This window comes from Peromyscus eremicus, chromosome 4 (assembly GCF_949786415.1).
Source record: "Peromyscus eremicus chromosome 4, PerEre_H2_v1, whole genome shotgun sequence".
Classification (NCBI taxonomy): Eukaryota; Metazoa; Chordata; class Mammalia; order Rodentia; family Cricetidae; genus Peromyscus; species Peromyscus eremicus.
The window spans coordinates 6,229,171-6,251,362 of NC_081419.1; the positions used below are offsets into that span (position 1 = coordinate 6,229,171).

Here is a 22,192-nt window from a genome sequence, read left to right on the forward strand (position 1 = left end):
AAATAAAGGATAGCCTCGAAAAAACTTCTGATATTTTTACGTCAAACTTAAATATTTCCTTAACTCCACAAAACCAGAGTGCATTAATATCAATAGGTTAGTTAACATAATTTCTGCAAACATACATTCCAACCTTAGTTCACTCATAACTCCTTGTTTTCTTTGTAAAATTTTTTAAACAATCTCAAACCTAGTTAGAAAAGCCCAAACTTACACAATTCCTATAAACCCATATTGAAATGCAATATTCTCAGTCTTAACCATTAACACTGGGAAAACTTTTAGCAAAACATCCAAAAGCAGTTTCTTAATAAAACTCTTTACACTTTAAAGTAATCTTAGTATACCCATTTGCATTTCTTACTAACAAAACATAACATTAATCCACTCAAACAACAAGAAAATATTTTTTAAATTAAATACACTGAGGAATGTTATTTCTCCCTTTTCTTTATAATTTTTTAAAACAAAATCTCAAGCCTAGTTAGAAAACTCAAATTTTTCCATTTAAACAGTACCATTTGTAACACAAAACCAGTTCCATAATTCCATTTTTACATAAACCGTTCCATAAAACAATTCATGAATAACCAGTTAATAAAGCATACATGCATACACAAAACTGCATCTTGACTCTAGGTAGAAACAATAAATTTCTTCATTTAAACAGTTCCATTTTTAACACAAATAATTCCAGAAAACAGTTCCTAGGTCATTACTATAAGTAAACTCAAAATTGCCCCATTGCAATGAAAGCACTGTTGTTCATTTCATTTTCTAAGTCCCAAAATTCAAATAATAAATTCTGGTACGAGCCTTCCAAATAAGAAATCCATAACCGCCGGGCGGTTGTGGCGCACGCCTTTAATCCCAGCACTCGGGAGGCAGAGCCAGGCAGATCTCTTTGAGTTCGAGGCCAGCCTGGGCCACAAAGTGAGTTACAGGAAAGGTGCAAAGCTACACAGAGAAACCCTGTCTCGAAACCCGCCCCCCAAAAAAAGGAAAGAAATCCATAACCAAAATCTTTTTGTAGTTTTATCTCATATTTTTAAGTTTAAAAAAAAAAAAGTAAATTCTGGTATCAGACTTTCACTTCCAAATATGAAGAGATGTTTTACAACCAAAACTTTTTGCAGTTAACAGTTTTAGTTCAAACAAGCGTCTCTGCAACTTTTATTCTCAAGCCAGACATTTTTAGTTACAGTAATATTTTAAACTGCACCGTTTTTGCTGTTAGCTCAGGTTTTTGTGTTGTGTTGATTTTCCACGGATCTCAGCTGCGGATGCCTTGTTCTGGTGTCCGCCATTCTTAGCTTCTTAGCGGCTTCTGGAGCTTTTGAAACCATTCAGACTGCCTGCTTTGCAGTCTACTAGGACACTACCTTCTGTGTCTCAGGTTCTTTCACCATATACATTAAGCATAGACTCACACTTAACATTTACACTTTTTTACAAACTCACATAACATATGCTTAAGCATAAACTCACTCAACATTTACACTTTTTTACAAACTCACATATAACATTAACATCTTACTTATACTCCTTAAGGAAACTATAGAACTACTTTAGCAAATATATTTCTTATTTACTTCTTATATTCATCTTTTACAACTGCACCTTATTTACTTCTTATATTCTTATTTAAAACTTACATTTACAACTAGTATCTTTACTTCTTACAAGCTTATTACTACATATCTTAGAACTACCTTAATACTTCTTGCTAACTTAGATCTTTATTTCTTAGCATATATCTAACTTAGCAAACACCTAAAGATTTCTTTTTTTTTTTTTAAAGATTTATTTATTTATTATGTATACAGCAGAGGGCGCCAGATCTCATTACAGATGGTTGTGAGCCACCATGTGGTTGCTGGGAATTGAACTCAGGACCTCTGGAAGAGCAGTCGGTGCTCTTAACCTCTGAGCCATCTCTCCAGCCCCACCTAAAGATTTCTTAACACTTAGAAGAGAGTTAACATTTTCTAACAAGACAGAATAATTTTCTACTTCTTACTCTTAATTATCATCACTATCTCTAATAGAAATATTCTCTCTCTCTCTCTTTTTTTTTTTTTTTTTTTTTTTTTTTTTTTTTTGGTTTTTCGAGACAGGGTTTCTCCGTGTAGCTTTGCGCCTTTCCTGGGACTCACTTGGTAGCCCAGGCTGGCCTCGAACTCACAGAGATCCGCCGGCCTCTGCCTCCCGAGTGCTGGGATTAAAGGCGTGCGCCACCACCGCCCGGCAGAAATATTCTCTTAACTAGACAGAAAGTACACCAATAATTTCTAAAGTTCAGAGCTTATAATCAGCTTTGCCATTCTAAAAGTTCTTGATAGACTGAAACAAGAGTGTAATTCTTTAACAGCTTTCTCTTAACTCTGGGACTTAGTGACTTCTGTTACTATGCATTTCAGTTCAGATGTTTTATAACAACTCTATTAAGAGCTACATCAGTTTACAGCAAACCCAAAAAGGAAAAGAGAAAAGAAAAACCTTGTTAGGAATATTCTGTTTCTGAATTGCTTAGCTAGTCATTCCATAACAGTCAGTTTCCCAACAGAAGATAGTTGTCTAAAATTGGAGTCAGGTTCCAGACCTGCAGCTTTCAACAGGTCTGAAGACATTGCTGAAGCTTAGTTCCAGTTGTCTCAAACTCCTCAGCAGTCTGGAAGCCTCTTTCTACTCTTACTATCCCCAAGATGGAACCTCAATATCGAGAAAATTAATTTAGCTGCTTTTCATACTCACACTGATACAATTTTCCCTCTTAATTTTTTGTTTTTGTTTTTGTTTTTGTTTTTTGTTTTTTTTTTTGGTTTTTTGAGACAGGGTTTCTCCGTGTAGCTATGCCCCTTTCCTGGAACTCACTTGGTAGACCAGGCTGGCCTCGAACTCACAGAGATCCGCCTGGCTCTGCCTCCCGAGTGCTGGGATTAAAGGCGTGCACCACCACCGCCCGGCAATTTTCCCTCTTAATTTTTAAAGCTGTATTTGCCATGAGTTCTTTAATGATGCTGATGTTTCTGATAAATTTTTATTAGCCCAACATTTTTACCAAAACTGCTACTATTCAAAGGAGTCAAGAACATAGGTGTTCTTTCACGAAACATATCCTTCATTAGCTTACTCAGAGGAAAAGCATTTTCATGATTTAGTATTTTCACTTCATTAGCTTTAACTCCTGATGTTATTATTAGCAGCTGTGATATTTAGCATTGATTTTGTATAAGGAGCTTTCAGGTGAAGCAACTATTTTGTAAAACAGCTAGATTTTCTCAAGTTTGTTCCCATCTATAAAGCAGTCATTTCTTTTTGAATGCCTGTTTCCTTGTCTCCTTATTCGATTTGCAAAGTAATCACTCATTGCAGGCTGTTTGTTCAAGGCAAAGAACTTTTTAAATTTCCCATACGTTTCTTCTAAAACAGTGTTCAGTATATGGACTGCTTTTCCTTGTTAAGGATTTTAAAATGGCTTGTTGACAAACGGTTTCTAGTTAGAGGCTGTCCTTTTACCCAAATTCATCACTTCAGGATGAGAGTGAAATTCCCGTTGAACTACTATAAAGCTCCTAGCAAAAATTTCTTGCACAGCTATTAGGGAAAATAAGGCATTTCCCGCGAAGGTGCCAAAAAAACGACGAATCTCCGAGTTCCATATCCTTTCAATTTTTCATTGGAACTAACATTCAACAAACTAAGGTGATTTTCCTCTTTCTTTTAAAAGCTGTACTTTTAAGTTTACTATGAATGTCTTTTTCAGCTGAAGAGTTCTTCTAGGCACTGTCGCCATCTTTAGTGGAAAAACTACCTTTCCCAGAATGCATTTCTCTTATATCAGTCCTTTGTTGCAAGCTAGCTTTCTGACTTCATTTCCCATAGTTCTTTTTGGGTCTGCAAGTCAACTTGTAGCTCTCTTACCGGCTCACTTATCAAGTTTTTCCCCCGGGAGGTTTGAACCAAGTTTTTTGCTTTTGCAATGGGAGATTTGAACAAAGTTTTTTAAGTTTTCAACTACCGGAGATTGGAAGATTTCTGCTCTCTCTGAGCTGGCCTCAACAGGTGTCTCTCCTTCATTTGACACGGGCCCCAAATCAGAACCGCACCTGCCTCGTTAGAGTGCATTTGAGGCTGGCATTCCTGATAGCAACTTTCCTCGGGGCTTGTGTTTGCCTTAGCCAGTCAGTGAAAAAAAGCATTTACAACAGAGCTTTTTCATAGCTCCTTCAGAGAGATTTTTCTCCCACTGATCTTTATCTCATTTTGCTTGTGTTGCCCTGTCGCTCCCCCCCCCCCCATGCAGAGCTTCAGGTATCTTTCATGGCTGTGTACCTCTGCTAGCTGCCTTTAGAGGTGGGGCTTTCCCCCCCTGAATCAGCCTCAAACTCTAGCAGCTTTTCTCAGATCATGCATTTTCTGGGGAGGAATCTGTCCCTTCTGATTCTTCAGAGTCTTTCTTTCTGACAGTTTCCAGTTTGGTCTCAGTTTATCCCCTCTACCCCAGAAACAGTTTCCGACACTACAGTGGCGGCTTTCCCTGCTACTGAAGGTAGGGGCTTTTTGTCCGTTTCTGTTTTCGGGGTCTGTGAGGTTTGTGTTCAAAAATCAAGCTTCTGCTTTTCTAACTGGAGGTTTTTGCCATCTCTAAACTCCCATTAGGAGCTTCATCAGGCCTTCACCTGGCCCAGTCCCCCAGTGGGTTGCATTTGCTTGTCTGGGTGCTCAAGGACAGAGCTTATGCCAGAGGCAATCACCCCTCAGGGCTACACTCCCTCATCTCAGGGAGTCAGTTGAAACAAAGCTTTTCTCAAAGAGGTGCTTTCTCTGACAGAAAAGAAAGCTTTACTCCTGGATAGTTCTCCGTTCTGCCCTGGCTGGGCTCTTTCCCCAGACAGCGTTCTGACTCAGCAGCACAACTGCTTCAGACACAGTTCAGCTTTACTGTTTTCCCAGAAAGGTCCTTACTCTGATAGGAAAGCTTTTCTCAGATTTCTTTTTGCAGGTATGGACCTATCAACCCAGGACTTGTAGGAAAGTGGACAACTGTGCCGTTCCCACTGGCTTTAGCTTTGTTTGTTCATTGGCAATCTTCCCCCTGGGTCCTGCACCTTCCTGCCTCAGCTCTGTGCTCCAGGAAGTTTACCACTGCAGGAACCCTAGTATCCCGGGAATGCACTCGGACTGGGAGGTACTGGCCAGTTGCTTCTCAGTTGTTGCTCAGAAGCGAGGATACAGTGCTAACAGTTTGCATTGCTTCAGGGGATCTTTGTGTTAGGACGATTAGGAGCACCTTTTCATTCTGAAAGGCTCACTCAGAAACAAAAACCTTGTTGATGCCTCAGCTCAGCATAACTGAAAAGCTTGGCTTTTTTGCCTTTCTCAGGTAAAGTTTCCCGCCCTATTGGATTCTTTATGGCTCTTCACCCACACTCTCCCAAGCGTTTCCCTCAGGGTACTCTGACCCACTGTCTTACTAGCTTGAAAAGACAGAGCTTAGAAGAGGTTTTTAGGAACTCCATCCCTGCCTCCTGTATTGCAGGGAGGATTTTTAAAGCTTGAAAGACAGAACTTAGAGAGGCTTTGCTGTCTTAAGAGGTTTGTTTTCCCTTAGAGCTAATCACAGGTGATTCTAATTTTGAGAAAGTTAAGAGCTTTAGTTTTTAAGTTTATAAGAGCTTTAGTTTGAGAAAGAATAAGGCTTTTGAGAGTTTTTTCCCCCAAATTTTCCAAGAAAAGCTTTTAGTTTAAGACACCCCCCCCCCCCCCCCCCCCGAGAGACCAACTTTTCCCAAAATTTCAGAACTTTAAACTTTTTGGCTTCTTAAACCCGCATTTTTGCCTCAGGGAGAAATCACTTTCTCCTGCCACTTGGACTTAGCATTTCAGCTGTCCCCAGGTCAAAAGCTTCCATAAGAAACTTTTTCTTCCCCATCAGCTCAAAGAAGAGCTTTTTTACTACCCATAAAGCTCAAAGATTTTTTCCCCCCATTTTGCATTCATAGCCCCTAAAGTTAGAAAATTGAGGTTTTCTGTCTAGTTGCCTTACTTATCTTAAATTTTTTTCTACACCATCTTACACTTCTAAGTTTATCCTACACTATATTACTACACTATAACTTATACTTATTTTTCACAGAAATTGAGAAAGATATAAGATAGAAAATTTTTAGAGGAGATTTTTGCGCTGTAGCATCAGACGTCCTTCCAGTTCGTTTTTCCTTTTCTCTCGAGGATAAAACTCCCCGCCTCTTATGGAATATATATATATATTTTATATATATTAATAACACTGGCATACCCCTTTCCTCTGGCAGGGCTGACTCAGCACTTTCACCAAAAACTGTGTAATAAAACTTTATTTAGTTTATCTTTAGTCCCCCTCCCTTTTTTTCTTTAGTCCCTGTTCATGGCGCCTTTCTGTGGGGCGTTTACCCACCAACCCCCACAGCTCCCCAGAGTTTTCTTGAGTGCGAGCAGCAAGAAATATTAGAAGGATTTAGATTGTGGAGATAAACAGATAGGAAATAAAGGATAGCCCCAAGAGGGCCTGGAACCTTTCCCAACGGGCCCTGACTGTCTCTGTCCCAGGGTATTTATAGAGAAGCCAAGGGGTGGAGCAAAAGACCTCCTTCCCCCCCAGCACAGCCAAGTGCAGACCATCTCAGACACCTGCACTCAGGCCCGTGGTCCTAATCATCCTCTCTATGAGGACCTACTGGGTAAAGCCACCAGGAACCTGAAAATGGGCTCCCACATTGTGAACCACCTGACATGGGTGCTGGGAATTGAGCTTCGATCCTAAGAGCAGTATGCACCCAACTGCTGAGGCATCCTTCATTCCTTGAGTCCTGCTTTTCTTTCTTTCTTTTTTTTAAAGATTTATTTATTATGTATTCAGTGTTCTGCCTGCATGTACCCCTGCAGGCGGGAAGAGGGCACCAGATTTCATTACAGATGGTTGTGAGCCACAGTGTGGTTGCTGGGAATTGAACTCAGGGACTCTGGAAGAGCAGTCAGTGCTCTTTTTTTTAAAGATTTTATTTATTTATTATGTATACAGTGTTCTGTCTGCATGTATGACTGCAGGCCAGAAGAGGGCACCAGATCTCATTACGGATGGTTGTGAGCCACCATGTGGTTGCTGGGAATTGAACTCAGGACCTCTGGAAGAGCAGTCAGTGCTCTTAACCTCTGAGCCATCTCTCCAGACCCAGGTCCTGTTTTTCTGAATGCTGTGTAGAGAGTGAGTACGACAGCTGTGGAGAATGCTGGATCATGCTCTTGCTGAGGGAGGCCCTCGAGACAGCACCACGAGGCTGGCCCATCTAATGGGTCTGCTGAACCTTCTCTCTTGGATCCATCTTCTTGTCCCTGTGTGTTTTCACCTGTACACCAGAGGTCAGAAAGCCGTGGCCTCGTGTTCAGCCTAGTTCCTGCTTTTATGATGAGGGTTTTTTGCCCCTTGTGTATGTTATTTTTATTTGTGATGCTTACACGCCATGGTGATGCATTGGGCAGGGCCAAGCTGTTGCAGCTGAATGTACTTGTCTGTCTTTGTATATATATGAGAGGTTAAGGGACTTCCCGCTCTTGGTGTATCAGATGGCTGCTCAATAATGTGTCTGTGTCCCATAGCACCAAATGGTCCAGTGTCTGGAGCATGTACTGGCCTGTGAGCATGGAAATGTCTGAAATAAACAATGAAATCTTTGTTTTTTGTAGCCTTGGCTGTCTTAGAGCTCACTCTGTAGACCAGGCTGGACTCGAACTCACATTGATCCACCTGCCTCTGCCTACCAAGTGCTGGGATTAAAGGCATGCACCAATTGTGCCTGGCTAACAATGGAATCTTAAAAAAAAATTTTTTTTTTTAAAGGCAGGGTTAATGTATGTAGCCCAGGCTAGTCAATGTAGCTGAGAGCTGGCCTTGAATTCGCTATGTAGCTGAGGATGGCCTGTTTCTACCTCTAACTGCTGAGAGTACGTGATCACCACTCTTGGCTCTGGGCTTTCCTTAGGCGTAGCTTTTTGGCAGATACTGGCACATGATGGCTATTCTGATATTCTGCTTGGATTTTATGGTGTTAACGCTTTCATTTTTGAGTGAGATTTAATGAGTACATTTATGATTTTTGTTTGTTTGTTTTTTTGAGACAGGGTTTCTCTGTGTAGCTTTGGAACCTGTCCTGGAACTTGCTCTGTAGACTAGATCCACCTGCCTCTGCCTCCTGAGTGTGCCACCACTGTCCCGCTCACTTATGAAAAGTATAACTTTCGTTACATTTAGGAGTTGGCGTGTGTGCGTGTGTGTGGTGTTTTTGGACATACTCATACCACAGCTCATTTGAGGAGGTCAGAGGACACCGTGAAGGAGTGGGTGCTCTTGTCTAACGTGGGTTTGGGGAGTGAGCTTGGGGGTCAGGTGTATTAATTACTTTCTGTGGCTGTGATAAATGCCATGACCAAATGACGTACAGCAGAGTGTGTAAGGTTCCGGAGGGAGACTCATGTGATGGGAGGCAACATTGGAGCATCGAATCAGGAAGCTGAGAGATCACAAGCTCGTGTGGAAGGCAGGAGACTAGAAAGCGAATTGCAAGCAGGGCGAGGCTCTAAGCCCTCAAAGCCTGCCCCTACCGATGACCTTTCTCCTGCAAGGCTCATCCAGAGCAGCGGTTCTCACCCTTTCTAACACTGCCACCCTTTAATTCAGCTCCATAAAATTATTTGTTGTTATTTCATAACTATAATTTTGCTACTGTTATGAATTATAATGTAAATATCTGATGTGGGACCCCAAAGGGGCCATGACTTACAGGTTGAGAACCACTATCCTAGAAGTTTCATAACCTCCCCAAACACCACCATAACCGGGCACAGAGTGTTTCAACATGTGAACCCGTGGCGACACCAGGCCTGGCCGCAAGCACCATCACTGTGCTGAGCCAGCTTGCTGACCCTGGTAAGGAAATCCTAATGACTGTGGTCTTCCTGGTCCCTGGAGGTGTTTCCTGGATTGTTTACCTCACCTGCTTTCTTTCTGGGCAGGTCATGGTTTTGCCATCTTGTCTAGTGATGTCTCCCCTCTTGGACACAGCGCCCATCTCCCTCCTTTTTCTCTGGGTGCCTCCCAGCCGTGCTTTTAGCTGCACTCAGCATGTGGCTTCTCCAAGTGACGGCTGTGCTCTGAGCTGGCAGAGGGCCTTCATCAGTATGGGTGATGCTGTTGATGCTGTCCTCAGGGCCTGAGGTGAAGACTGAGAAGGCAGGTGGGAGATGGTACTAGCATCGGGGAGGCTGGGGAAAGAGTGGGCTTGCCCCATGGAAGCCTGGCCTGTGAAATCAGGGTGTGAATGGGAGCTCTGTTTTGGGGTTCACCATCCAGTGCTGTCAGCACACATCCGTTGTCTTTGCCGCCTGCTCTGACAACACCGGTGCCACAGCAGCCACCGCCTGGGGTCCAGGCCCGGACCCTTTGACCTTGGACAGGATCTCTCTGTCCTGACAACTGGACAGGAGTGCTCTCCTCTGTCAAACAGGCTGACACAAGTATCTTCTAAAAAGGGTGTTGTGTAGAGTCCAGGGCACATGAGTGCCTAGGGGGGTGCCTGGTGCTCAGGAATGCCCATGGCTGCCAGGATCAGCCTGAGTACCCAGCTGTCACTTTCTCCCACCAGTCATAGGCCATCCCAGATTGCCTGGCTGGTCATCTGACGCTGGCTTATACCCAAATGTGGAGTGAAATGAATCCTGTTACCCGGAAATGGCTTTTGATGAAATAGTGTGTAGGGAGCCAGACCCTGTGGAGGACAGACAGCCGGAACCTGCTGGACAGGCGAGCCCAGTCTGGAGAGGCGTGGCCTGGGTGTCGGTGTCTTTGTTGGCCAGAATCTCTCTGGTGGTTTTTGTTCCTGCCCAGCCTGGGCCTCTGTTGTCTTTAGATCACGTGCCCAAGTGTGCACACTTATGGACTTCTAAATGGCTGTCCTTACTAGTTCTTCTTTAGAGTTGTCTTCATGAGGATTTTTCCCCCTTCATCTGGCTAAAAGCGACGTTTTCTCTTGAGCCAGTGATTTGCACAGTGCACCTGGGCCCTATTGAAGTGCCTAAGGTGGCTGCTGTGGGACAGGAGGGTCACAGGCCAGGCAAATTACCTGCAGTTTCTTCCAGTTTTCCCAGTGGTACTGAAGTTCCAGATTAGATTTTGTTTGGAGATAAAAAGAGCTTGTCACCTACACAAAGAACAGAAGGCAGCAGACAGCTGTGGCTGTGAGCCAGGCTGGGCCGTGCTCCCAGCCAGGACCTGGAGTGTCTGGGCCAGTCCTGTCCCACAGACCTGCCCAGCAGGCCTCAGCAGCTCCTGATTGACAGGCAACGCCTGCCTAGGCTTGCTTCGTGCCACCCTGGCCTGCAAGCTGGGTGGGAGTGTGTGTGGGTGGGTAGAAGATGGGCATCTCTCTGGAGCCCATTGAAAGCCCGCTCACAGCAGTGCTTCTGGCCTGTGTTGTGAAAACCAGCTGGCAGGCAGAAGAGCCGGGTGGGTGGAGGCCAGGCCAGGACCCAAATACCACAGGCTCTGGGGGAAAGATAAGTAATTTGGGGGGAATTCTAACGGCTACAGTTTCCTTTTGGAGTTGTGGTCGGTGGGTTGTAGCTGTCTAAAGACCCTTCAAGTGTTCTAAGCAGACTCTTAGGAAGAGCCAGGTGTAACAGGACTCCTAGTGCTGATTCCTCTGGAGCTGTGTGCCTGGGCAGACCACCTTCCACGAGTGTGGTCTTCACCTGTGACTGTGGAAGGAACACGTGCCCGGCCCTTCCCCTGGGGGGTTGTTTCCATAACAGTCCCACTGCCTGGAAAGAGATGGCTGCTTTGACACGAAAGTGAGAGTCACATGGCTGTACTTGGCTAGAGCTGGCCAGCACTTGAGAGTTCTTGCCCAGCTGTTCCACAGTGAGGTGACTGAAGTTTGGCGATACCAACAGTAGCCAGCAGGTGCAAAACTCAGTGGACTGGCCGCACGCCATCCCCTGCTGTGCAGCTGTGGTGCCGGCCTGGGTGCTCCCTGTGGTTGAGGTCACCCAGGCATCCCCTTCCCACACTCAAGGCATGGCAGGTACACAGTGCTTTTTGATTGGTTGAATTTACTGGGAACACACAGTTCAAGAAGCAGTTGGAGACAGACCATCACCTCCCAGATACTTTTAAATTCTCACAAGTGGGCCTACGCTTAGAGTGTCAGCCCTTCCCCTGCAGTGGCAGGATATTGTCGGTCACTATGGGAGTCCCATTGCCACCTTTCCCATCTTTCCTAGAATTCTTAGGTGGAGGAGAGAGGGATAAGAAAATACCAGATAGAAAGACAGGCCTAGATGATGAGAAAGAAACACAGGATAGCCTTGGGAGGGCCTGGATCAATACCCAACAGCCTTGGAGGTTTATTCAAAAGGCTTTTTATAACATGCCAAGGGGCAAGGCAAAAGACCTCCCTCTTGCAAGATCAAAGCACACGGCACAGCCAAGTGTAGATCCTTCCAAACAGCTGGTAAACACGCCTGTGACCAAGTCATCTCCTTATGGAGTCCTGCTGGGTAAAGCAAGCTCAGATTCTCTGACCCTGAGTAATTTCTCACGAGGAAACCTCTGTGGGCCTCCAGGCTATGCTGTGCGGCTCCCCGGGTCGGGATGGGGGACTCTTGGCTTCAGTGCCGAGTACCGGGTGGGCATGCTGTGGTGCTGTTCTCCCTACCTCTTTGCCCATGGGCCTAGTCGGTGCCGGATCAAAGACGTGGACACAGAGAGGGCTCTGCTGATAAAGGCACTTGCTGCCAAGCCTGAAGACCCGAAATCAGTCCCTGAATTCCACAAGATGAGAGAACTGAGTCCTGTAAGTTGTCCTCTGACACAAAAATAATTACCATAGCCGGGTGGTAGTGATGCACACTTTTAATGATGTAAGATCTCAGTTGGTTTGAGGCCAGCCTGGTCTACAGAGTTACTTCCAGGACAGCCAGGGATATACAAAGAAACCCTGCCTGGAAAAACCAAAACCAACCAAACAAACAAATACTGCTTTGAAATAAAAGCCAGTTACAGGCATACAAGAGTGGCCACACAGGCGGTGGTGGTGCACGCCTTTAATTCCTGCACTCGGGAGGGAGAGCCAGGTGGATCTCTGGGAGTTCGAGGCCAGCCTAGTCTACAGAGCGAGATCCAGGACAGGCACCAAAACTACACAGAGAAACCCTGTCTCAAAAAACAAAACAAAAACAAACAAACAAAAATAAGAATGTAAATAAATAAATAAATAAGTAGAAATGCGCCCCCCCCCCCAAAAAAAAAAGAATGGCTGCAGAGGCCTCATGTTCCTGTCTTGCCAATGTCCCATTTTGTTTCTGTTTCCTAGCCTCTTTTTTATTTTGGAAATAGGGTCTCATTGTGTGGCTCAGTTTTTAATTAAGAATTCATCAGATTTTAAGCTAATGGTGCTAAGTCTAGCCCTGCACACCGTGTGGCTGGGAAGGAGGTGCCAGGACAGGGTATCACTGGTCATTCCCAGTGGCCAGAGACAGTTGTGGTCAGGGACCACAGAAATGTGGTTGCCATTTAGTGTGTGTCCTGTGTCAAGGCAGGAGGTTGTGTGGCATGTCCACTAAGCTGGCTGTGAGGTGGGGTGATGTCTAGCTTGTCCTCTGTTATGTTCTAGGTTTAGCCTTGTGTTGGGTGTAGGACAGTGTTAGCACATCCGGTTTTTGTGGTAACTTACTGTATGTATTGAGTGGCTTTCTTGTGGCTCTGATGTTTCGAAACCTGAGCTGTGTCTCCAGGGCTAAGGCCAGGCTGCCAGCAGGGCTGCCTTGTGCTGGAGGCTCTGGGGCGTCCACTTCCTGGAGTCCACTTCCTGTCCTCTTCCAGCCTCTGGAGGCCTGCCTTCTGCATCTCACAGTCCTTCCTCTGTCTTCCCAGCTGCCTCCACGGTCCCACCTCTGCCTGACCCTCTGCTCTGGCTGTGGCACTGTTCATGGCACCATGGGGCTTCTCACATGCAGGCTGCATGCCACCCAGGGCTTTGCTTAGCCACACCACCGCCAGGCTCTGGGAACAAGGACTCTTGTTCTTGGTTGAGGGACATACAGCACTGGACAGACCCACTCACAGTCCCTGTTTGTAATTCATCGTGCTGCTTCTGGCCAGTGTCCTGGGACAGGTCCCTACTCTTGGCATTACCTACCTACCCACCCACCCACCCACCCACCCTCCCTCCCTCCCTCCCTCCCTCCCTCCCTCCCTCCCTCCTTCCCTCCCTCCCTCTCTCCCTCCTTCCCTCCCTCCCTTTCTCCCTCCCCCTTTTTTTGAGACAGGGTTTCCTGTTGACCTGGAACTAGCTTTGTAGTCCAGGCTCTGGCCCCACACTCACAGAGATCCACTTGCCTCTACCCCCCAAGTGCTTGGATAAAAGGCGTGCTCAATGCCTGGCGGTATTTACATTTCTTTAAAACGAAAGTTACAGAAAACTGAAATCTATAATTTTTAGCCTGAGAGTACAAAATAGGCCATTGCTAACTTGTGTTTCATGTTGGAAGCTGCTCTATGATGCAGGGTACAGGTCCCATCACATGACCATCCCAAGGGCTGTGTTCAGGGTAAGGCATCTGGCACATGATGGTCTTTTTTTTTTTTTTTTTTTTAAATAACAGTTTCAGCTATATGTGTGTGCACACATGTGCGAATGTGTGGCGGTTGTAAGGCACCAGGTAGGTGCGGGGAACTGAACCAGGGTCATTCGCAAGAGTAGTAAGTACTCTTAACCCCCTGAAGCTTCAGTCTCCTGCTTCAGCCCCTGCGTTATGGGGATTCCAGGCATGCACCGCCCACAGACGGTGTTGGGGATTTATACCCAGGTAACCACTTCTATTTCAAACGATCAGTCTGAGTTGACGGAAGTGCGTGCTACCTTAGGTCCTATCCTGTTTATAAGGAAATCCACTTTTTTACTTTATGTGTGTGAGTGTTTTGCTTGTATGTTGTCTGTGTACTGTGTGTGTACCTGGCGTCTGTGGAGTCCAGAAAAGGGTGTTGGATTCCTCTGGATCTGGTGCTGGGATTCAAACCTGGGTCCTCGGGAAGAGCAGTCAGTGACTGTAACCACTGAGCCTTGCCTCCAACACCTATATCTTTGGCAAGGCAGTTGTCTGTTTTTCTGGAATGTGGTAGACATTCAGTATGTGTGTGCAGTTGTGTGCAGCGTCTGCCTCTTAGATGAGCGCCAGGGTGGCCGGCAGACCTGTCACTGTGGAAATTGCTTGGTGATTTGGATAGGGCACTCCGTATCCTCTGCTCGCTGCTGTGAAGTATCCATTCATTGCTGCCCACCCTAGCTTTCCTGTTCCACTCCAGACTGTTAAGATTGATTTCTCCCTCCCCACTTCCCAGCCTCTGGTAGACACTGCTTTTCTTTCTCTCTACTTCTTTGAGATCAACTTTATTTATTTTGTTCTTGAGAGTTTCTCTGTGTAGCCCTTGCTGTCCTGGAACTCACTATGCAGACTAGACTTCTTTTAACTCACAGAGATCCGCCTGTCTCTGTCTCCAGAGTGCTGGGATTAAAGGTGTGCGCCACCACTGCTCAGCATGATCAATTAAAAAAAAAAAAAAAACCAAACTTACGTGTTTATTTTACACATGGATTGTGTGGGGACTATGTGGACTTCGGAGGACAACTTGTGGGAGTTGTTTCTTTCCACCCTGAAGGTTCGGGAGTAGAGCTCAGTCATGGTGGCAGGCACCATCTTGCCCCCATATGCAGGTCACCACACGTGAAATTTGCCCTTTGGTACCTGAATCTCTATACCTAACAACACAATGACCTCCACTTCCATCTGTGGTGCTGCAGATGACAATTTCATTCTTGTCTCTGGCTAGATAATATTCCATGTAACTTCCTCTGTTTGTCCACAAGACCCCAGTTGACTGTGAGTCTTGGCTGTTGTGAATGGGGTTGCACAATCCTCACACGCTGTCCTCACATCTTGGCATGTGTGCTCAGGAGTGGCACTGCTGGAGCACTCACATTTACGAGTGCTCTGTGACCCTCTGTGACCCTCTGTGCTCTTCCTTGGTACCCCTTTGCACATCTCCAACATTTGTGGGGTTCCCCCCTCTTTTTTTTGTTTTTTGTTTTGTTTTTTCAGGACAGGGTTTCTCTGTAGCAGCTCTGGCTGACCTGGAACTCGCTCTGTAGACCAGGCTGGGCTCGAACTCACAGAGATCCTCTCCTCCCAAGTGCTGGGATTAAAGGCTGTGCCACCACCTCCTGTCCTTTTGGTACTTAGCAATTGTGACTGGGATGACATGGTGTCCCATAGCGGTTTTGAAATGCATTTCCTACTTCATGGAGAGTTGTGAGTCAACATATACTTGAGGTCCTGTGAAGTGCTGGTTATTCTGAAGTGGCTTAAATCTGGGTTCCTCTCTTACAGGGCTTGTGGTCCATCCTGAGGGAAGGATGCTCTTGCTGGGGCAGAGCGGACTCAGCCATTGAGGTTTAGAGGAGGGAGATCCACAGACAAAGGAAAGGAAGGGATGTGTCAGGTACCTCCGGGCAAGAAGGGTCAGCTCCCCTCCTGATGCATAAAGCTAATCCTACGCAGGCCATGGAGCTGAGAGGCCTCACTGATCTTGGGCCGAGTGTTGTCTAGGTTCTGTGTGCACAGGTGCCATGGTGTGCATGTGGAGGTCAGGACAACTTCCAGAGTTACATTTGTCCTGCCACTGTGGGTTCTGGGCATCAGGCCTTCAGCAGATGACTTTACTCACTAGGCTCTGTCTGCAGCTCCCCCATGCATTTCTTAAGGGCATTTCCTGTGTATGCTCACCCGCTCTCACAGCACCCGGCCAGTCTCAGGTATAGCGAGTGCTGGCTGATGGAATGAAGGTGGTAAAAGCTGATTCGTGCCAGAGCTGATGCCTGTGCAAAGGATGTATGTGTTGGGTCTGCACAGATGTGATGTCAGTGGCTCTGTCTCACGTCTGTTTTGGTGCCTGTTGTAATCGATTGTTGCTCCCTGTGCTTTGTAGGCTAAGGTCACGTTGTAGACGTCTATCTTAAACATCATCCTATTGGATGCAAAATGCCTGCCAGATACACTGATGTGTTCTAGCCTGAGTAGCTTCGGGACAGAATCACAGAGTGGCACACCTCACTATGACATCTGCCTCCTAGTCACCTGTGGGGGGTTTACCTACCAACCCCACAGCTCCCCAGAGTTTTCTTGAGTGCGAGCAGCAGGAAATATTAGAAAGAAGGATTTAGATTGTGGAGATAAACAGATAGAAAATAAAGGATAGCCTCCAGAGGGCCTGGAACCTATTCCAATGGGCCCTGACTGTCTCTGCCCCAGGGTGTTTATAGAGAAGCCAAGGGGTGGAGCAAAAGACCTCCTTCCAGTACAGCCAAGTGCAGACCATGTCAGACACCTGCACTCAGGCCCGTGGTCCTAGTCATCCTCTCTGTGCAGATCTGCTGAGTAAAGCCACAAGGAACCCGAAAACAGGCTCCCACAGTCACCTTGTATTAATTGCCCTGTGAGCAGTGGACTTGCTTCCAGTGTTCGGAAGCCATGGTGCCTTGTACACGCTTCAGGTTCAGCATCTCTAGTCAAGGCTGCGTGTGGAGTAGAAGGTGGTGAAGGTCAGTCTTGGTCTTAGTTTCATTGAGCACAGAGCTCACTAATAATACTGGAGGGGCACTTAGTGTTGGAAGGAAGGGATTCGTGAAGTAGCGGCAGACAAGGAGAAAGGAAAGGGTGGAAGCTTTCTTCCAGGCTTCGAGGTTTGTCCGAGTGGAGAGGATTGCTGGTGCGGTCTCTCACCCCACCCCGCTCTGTGGCACAGCTGCTGTTCTCCAGGGGCTGGCTCTTGACCTGACGGAGCCTGTACCTGGATTTCCCTTGGTGGGGTTTGCTCCACCCCTCCCCCACCCCACCCCCACCCCGACTCGGCACCTGTGGCTCACCCGAGGCTCGAGTGGGCCGTGCACCTCCGTCGGTCTTTTGCTGCCTTTTTGTATGAGCTAGAAGTCAGGAGTGTTGTTTTCTGTCTTGGAGAGTTGTCCTTGACTTGGAGAGCGACCGAGTGTGTCAAAATCTATTTATAGAATGGCCGTGGCAGCAGACTCCAGTGTGTCTCATCAGCAGGTCATTAATGGGGGTGGGGTAGCCCAGGCCATCTGCAGAGCCAGCTACCTGGAGTGAGCACCTGTGGGTAAATGCTGAGGGCCTTTTCTTTGGGACAGTCCATGACTGTCTTTACATCTTGTGATTCCTGTAGGATTTGCTCCTCTGAATTGGAGGACTGGTGACTGACCCCCCTCTTTTCCATTCCAAAGGCAAATCGGAAGCGGTGCCGAGAAAAATTTCCTTACTAGATGACATTTCATCGCAATGTCCGATCGTTTGGGGCAAATAACCCAGGGCAAGGATGGGAAAAGCAAGTACTCGACTCTCAGCCTGTTTGACAAGTATAAAGGAAAATCAGTAGGCGCGGTCAGATCGTCAGGTAAGGCCGGCCAAATTTGGGCCCTCTTACGCTTCCTTTTCCTGTAAGGTGACCAGACACCTGGCCGGGCAGCTGTGTCCCTGTAGACTGTCAGCGGGGCTGCGGGGTGGAATAACACACACAGCATTTGCGCAGCCTTCCCTTTTAGTTTCCTGGTTCTGACTTTGTGGAACCTGGTGGAACAAGTTCAGGAAGGACTTGTTACCACCCACAAGGCCTTCCTGGGGGTTCTTGGGTCGTAGCCAGGCCATCTCAGGGTGCCTGGGTGGTCACTGTGGGCTGAGCTTCCTGGTCCTGGCTCCTCCCTCCCTGACGTGAGCCCCCCCACACACACACCCCCCCACCCTCACCTCCCCACTCCCCCACCTCCCCACCCCGCCTCAGTGGAATGAGAGTCTGTGCAGATCCAGCGGCCTTTGTCTCTGCAGTCTGGGGAGGAGCTGGCAGGGCTGGAGTGACTGCCAGGCACTTGTCTTTGCTCAGCTTTGTCTTTCTCACTTGGAGGCTGAGCAGCGGTGTGAACTGGCCTCTTTCCTCCTGTGAGGTGTGTGTTCTGTCCCGTGCACTTTCCCTGCAGTTATTCCTAGACATGGCTTACAGAGTCTCGGGAAAGTTGCCACAGCCCGGCGTATGCCACCGCCTGCAAACCTGCCAAGCCTGAAGTCTGAAAACAAAGGAAACGACCCCAACATCGTGATAGTACCCAAGGACGGGACAGGATGGGCCAACAAGCAGGACCAGCAAGACCCAAAGAGGTGAGTAGCAGGAGGGTGATGACCAGGCCGAGGAGGGCGGGTGTGTATCAAGGCTCTTTGCATCTTCTGCTCTGTAGGAGACAGGTCTGGCCTCGAAGAGGCCGGGCTGGGAGTAAGAAGTATGGCCGGGCTTCTCTTTGACTGTGTGCACTTCGCTTCTTCCTTTGTGTGGCTGGGCCTTTGAGCTGATGAGTAGCATTTCTCTGGATAACCATACCCCCCAAGGGAGTGTGTGCAGTGATTCAGAACGTCCCCAGAGAGCCACTGGGTTGGGGCTGGGGCCCTGTGTGCTCCATGTTGGGAGAATGTAGCTTGGCAGCCGCAGCCTTAGGAGACTCAGGTCCTGAGCCATGCGTCTCTAGAGAGACAGCCAGGCACTTGAGCTGCACGAGCCCTCAGATGATGGGACTTCTTTGATCTCTGAGCCTCTGCATGTCTCGATCTCTTCTTGGGGAGGGAGCCATGTCCAGGCAGGGGGAGCTCCAGGGGTGGGAGCCTCCTGCTGGAGCTTGCTGCTGAGTGTGAAAGCCAAGACTGTCCAGCTTCCCTCACCCTCACCCTTGCGTTTGTTGTGGTCCCTTCCTGCCGACATAGGGAACTAGACAGTGAGAGTGACCCAGCATGCACCCTGCCATCCAGCCCCCATCTTTTAGGCTTGTGCTGGATATGGCCCTGGAAGCTTTGGGAAGGCTGTCCCTGCAGTATGGCAAAGAGGAGGTGTAGTGTGAGGGAACCATGCCACCAGCTGATATGCTGTGGGAGTGTTTGAAATGGGTCCTGAGCTACTTCAACGATTTGCAGCCAGGGATGGTGACACACACCTTTAACCCCAGCGCTTGGGGAGTAGAGACAGGCAGATCTCTGAGTTCAAGACCAACCTGGTCGACAGAGTGAATTTCACGTCAGTCAGTGCTGAAAGGAGAGACTCTGTCTCAAACCAAACGATGTTTTGCAGGCAGTTTGTGAGGGTTGCTGTTAATTGACAGGTAGAACCCGATCTTCAGATTTGGCCTTGTGTGCTGTTTCCAGTCAGACCATTTGTGGCTTGTTGGGACTTGGAGGGACAGTTCACTTCTGAGCCCCAGGGTCCCGCCTTCAAGGAGGAATAGTCCCTAGCTCCAGGGGTGGTCACCAGGGCATTGTGGTGCACCCATGGGATAATAACTTGCCATAGAGGGCCTGGCACACGTTAGCTGTTTTCACCATCCACCAGCTCTTCGATGAGGCAGAGGCAGTCCCAGACACCCGTGAGAAGGCCACCTGCTGGGAGGAAGTGAAGAGGGAGCAGTTGAGGAGGCTCCCCATTGCCCTGGCCTGGCCTCCTGTGGGGGGACTTGGAGGCTAGGTTTGGGGACGCAGAGGTGCCACTACCTGGAAGCTTCTGTTTTAGGTTAGAAGGTGATGTGAGAGGACCAGTGGCCTTCAGTTTGTCATTCTCGTGACTGGTGAGTGACGGGTCAGGTGAACTTGGAGCAGTGTATATGTGGAGTTGGGTCATCAGATGAGCCCCTGGCAACCTCTGCTCCTCACCAAGTGGGCGGCTACCTTGCCCAAGGCTGTCAAGTGCAAGGCTCTGAGGCAGAGTGGAAGGCTCCACACACCCTTCCTAATTCCTCTCAGTCAGGTGGGGCGCACACTGCGGCCTACGTAAAGGCAGCTGGTGATAGCTTTTAAGTTTCAAGAACTCTTGGTCCGACAGCTTCATCCATATGTCGTATGACTTTGGTAACAGAGAATGCCCAAAGACCTGTGTGTGTGTAAAATGTTTGTGGCCGTTCTCTGTAATGGGGAAGAAAGAGGAACAGAAACGGATGAACTACGACTCATCCAACTGCAGTTACTCATCATTAAAGCTAATTCTATGTGTAAAGAGCTCCAGTAGACTGAAAGAAGAGTCGTACATATACACAGGGCAGTCTTGTGTTAAAAATATCATATGAACATGTGAGTAGGAAAATCTATGGGAATTGAAGCTTATGCCTGGGAAATGAATGGTTATGATTGTTATTTATACTTATAAGTTTTTATTTTATTGAGAGCATGCATTTCTTTTATGCACTGAAGCATGGTAGAAGTTCATTGAGTCTCAAAGTGGGGCAACTTGGTCAGGAATGGAGCTCAGGCCCCTCACACCAGTGACTCAGTTTCTCCTTTTATTGCTTCTTCAAGTTCATGTGACAGCTGTTGGAGGCAAGCAGCAGACTGCCCCATGTCCTGGGCAGTGTCGTTGCATCACAGGACGTGGGTCACCGCCTTGTGGGTGTCCCTGCTGTGGCAGGCAGGTGCCCCGGGTGGAGTCTGACCCACTCTGCATCCTGCTCTCTTCTAGTTCCAGTGTGACAGCCTCTCAGCCGCCGGAGTCGCAGCCGCAGCCGGCTTTGCAGAAGTCTGTCTCCAATTTGCAGAAGCCGACACAGTCAATCAGTCAGGAGGTAGGTGCTGGGGACCTTGCCCTGACTTGCTGAGGCCTGGTGGGTGCTGCTTGGGTGACAGAGTTGAGCACAGGCTTTCGTTTGCTTGGGCGAGGTTGAGTTGTCTTGAGCAGGTCACTTGGGCTGACTGTAGGCTGGTGCCCTGTGGACACTGGTGTCATGACAGTACAGGAAGTGCAGGCAGGCCACAGAAATGCCCTGTTGTCTGGTGAGTTTGAAAACACAGCCGGCTGACTGTGGTGCCCCACACTCTTTCCTTTCTTTCTTTCTTTCTTTCTTTCTTTCTTTCTTTCTTTCTTTCTTTCTTTCTTTCTTTCTTCCTTTCGTTTGTTTTCGTTTTTGTTTTGTTTTGTTTTTCAATACAGGGTTTCTCTGTGTAGCTTTGGTGCCTGTCCTGGCTCTTGCTCTGTGGACCAGGCTGGCCTTGAACTCACAGAGATCTGCCTGGCTCTGCCTCCCGAGTGCTGGGATTAAAGGTGTGCACCACCACCACCACCACCCAGCTCCTTTTTTGTTGTTTTGAGACAGGTCTTACTGTGTAGCCCTGGCTGGCCTGGAACTGGCCGTGCAGACCAGGCTGGTCTCAGGCTCACAGAGATCCACCTGCCTCTGCCTTGCTTTTGTTGGGATTAAAGACAAGTGCCACCACGCCTCCAGCCCTCAGCCACTGTCTTGACACCTTAGTTGTATCTTATCTCCTGGATCATACAGTGCTGTCATCTGCTGTGACTGGAAGTGTGTGTGTCAGAAGAGCCCGTGGCTTCTCCGGGACACCGTCCTCTCTAGCACTAAAGATCCCCGTTTCCATCAGATTCCATACATACTGGCCGCAGTCCCTTGGGCCTATGACGTCACATGTGGAGTTGAATTCCTTTTCTTTCCCAGATATAAAGCCAAGTGGGATTATAACTCCTGGTGTTTCAGATTTAGCCATGTAGAGCTTGGTAAACACACTTGTGCTCTAGCTGTGGCTCTGGAACCTGGATAGGGTCCTGGGCACCTCTGTAAGAAGGATGTGGGCCAGAACCAGGGAGGCTACATAGCAGGAGGGACCCTAGGATGACTGTGGCTTATAATAAGATTTGGTTTTACTCAATCACTGGGCAAGCCTCAGTGAAACATTTCACTATTAGTTAGGATAAGAATTTGTACTATATCAAGCTGATAATAGAAAAAATTAATTAATTAACTTTAAAAAAGAAAAAAAGGGTGTGGGCTTCGACAGTTTTGGCCAGTGGAGGAAGGAATCTGTCCACATGGGTCATTTGTCTAGCAATCAACTCTTCTTAGAGACTGGAGTTTTCTCTCTAACTTGGGAAGGGAGAGGGATACCTTACAATGTTACTTTATAAAGGTCTTGGGAGTTACAGTCCACTGCTTTTGAAATAGAAATCACCAGCATGATCGGCATCCCTCCATTAATGTTCCTGGTATGGGCTGTGTAATTC

General features: G+C 47.5%; 1 protein-coding gene across 1 annotated transcript in view; it reads left to right on the top strand.

Annotated features, from left to right (window-relative positions):
* Positions 1-22,192, top strand: part of Prrc2b (proline rich coiled-coil 2B) — a 94,151-nt gene that overhangs the window by 20,275 nt on the left and 51,684 nt on the right. The window contains exons 2-4 of the mRNA XM_059260044.1: positions 17,388-17,557; positions 18,135-18,312; positions 20,642-20,744. Coding sequence (XP_059116027.1) covers positions 17,443-17,557; positions 18,135-18,312; positions 20,642-20,744 — 396 coding nt within the window. The 5' untranslated portion in view covers positions 17,388-17,442. The remainder of the gene's footprint in view (positions 1-17,387; positions 17,558-18,134; positions 18,313-20,641; positions 20,745-22,192) is intronic.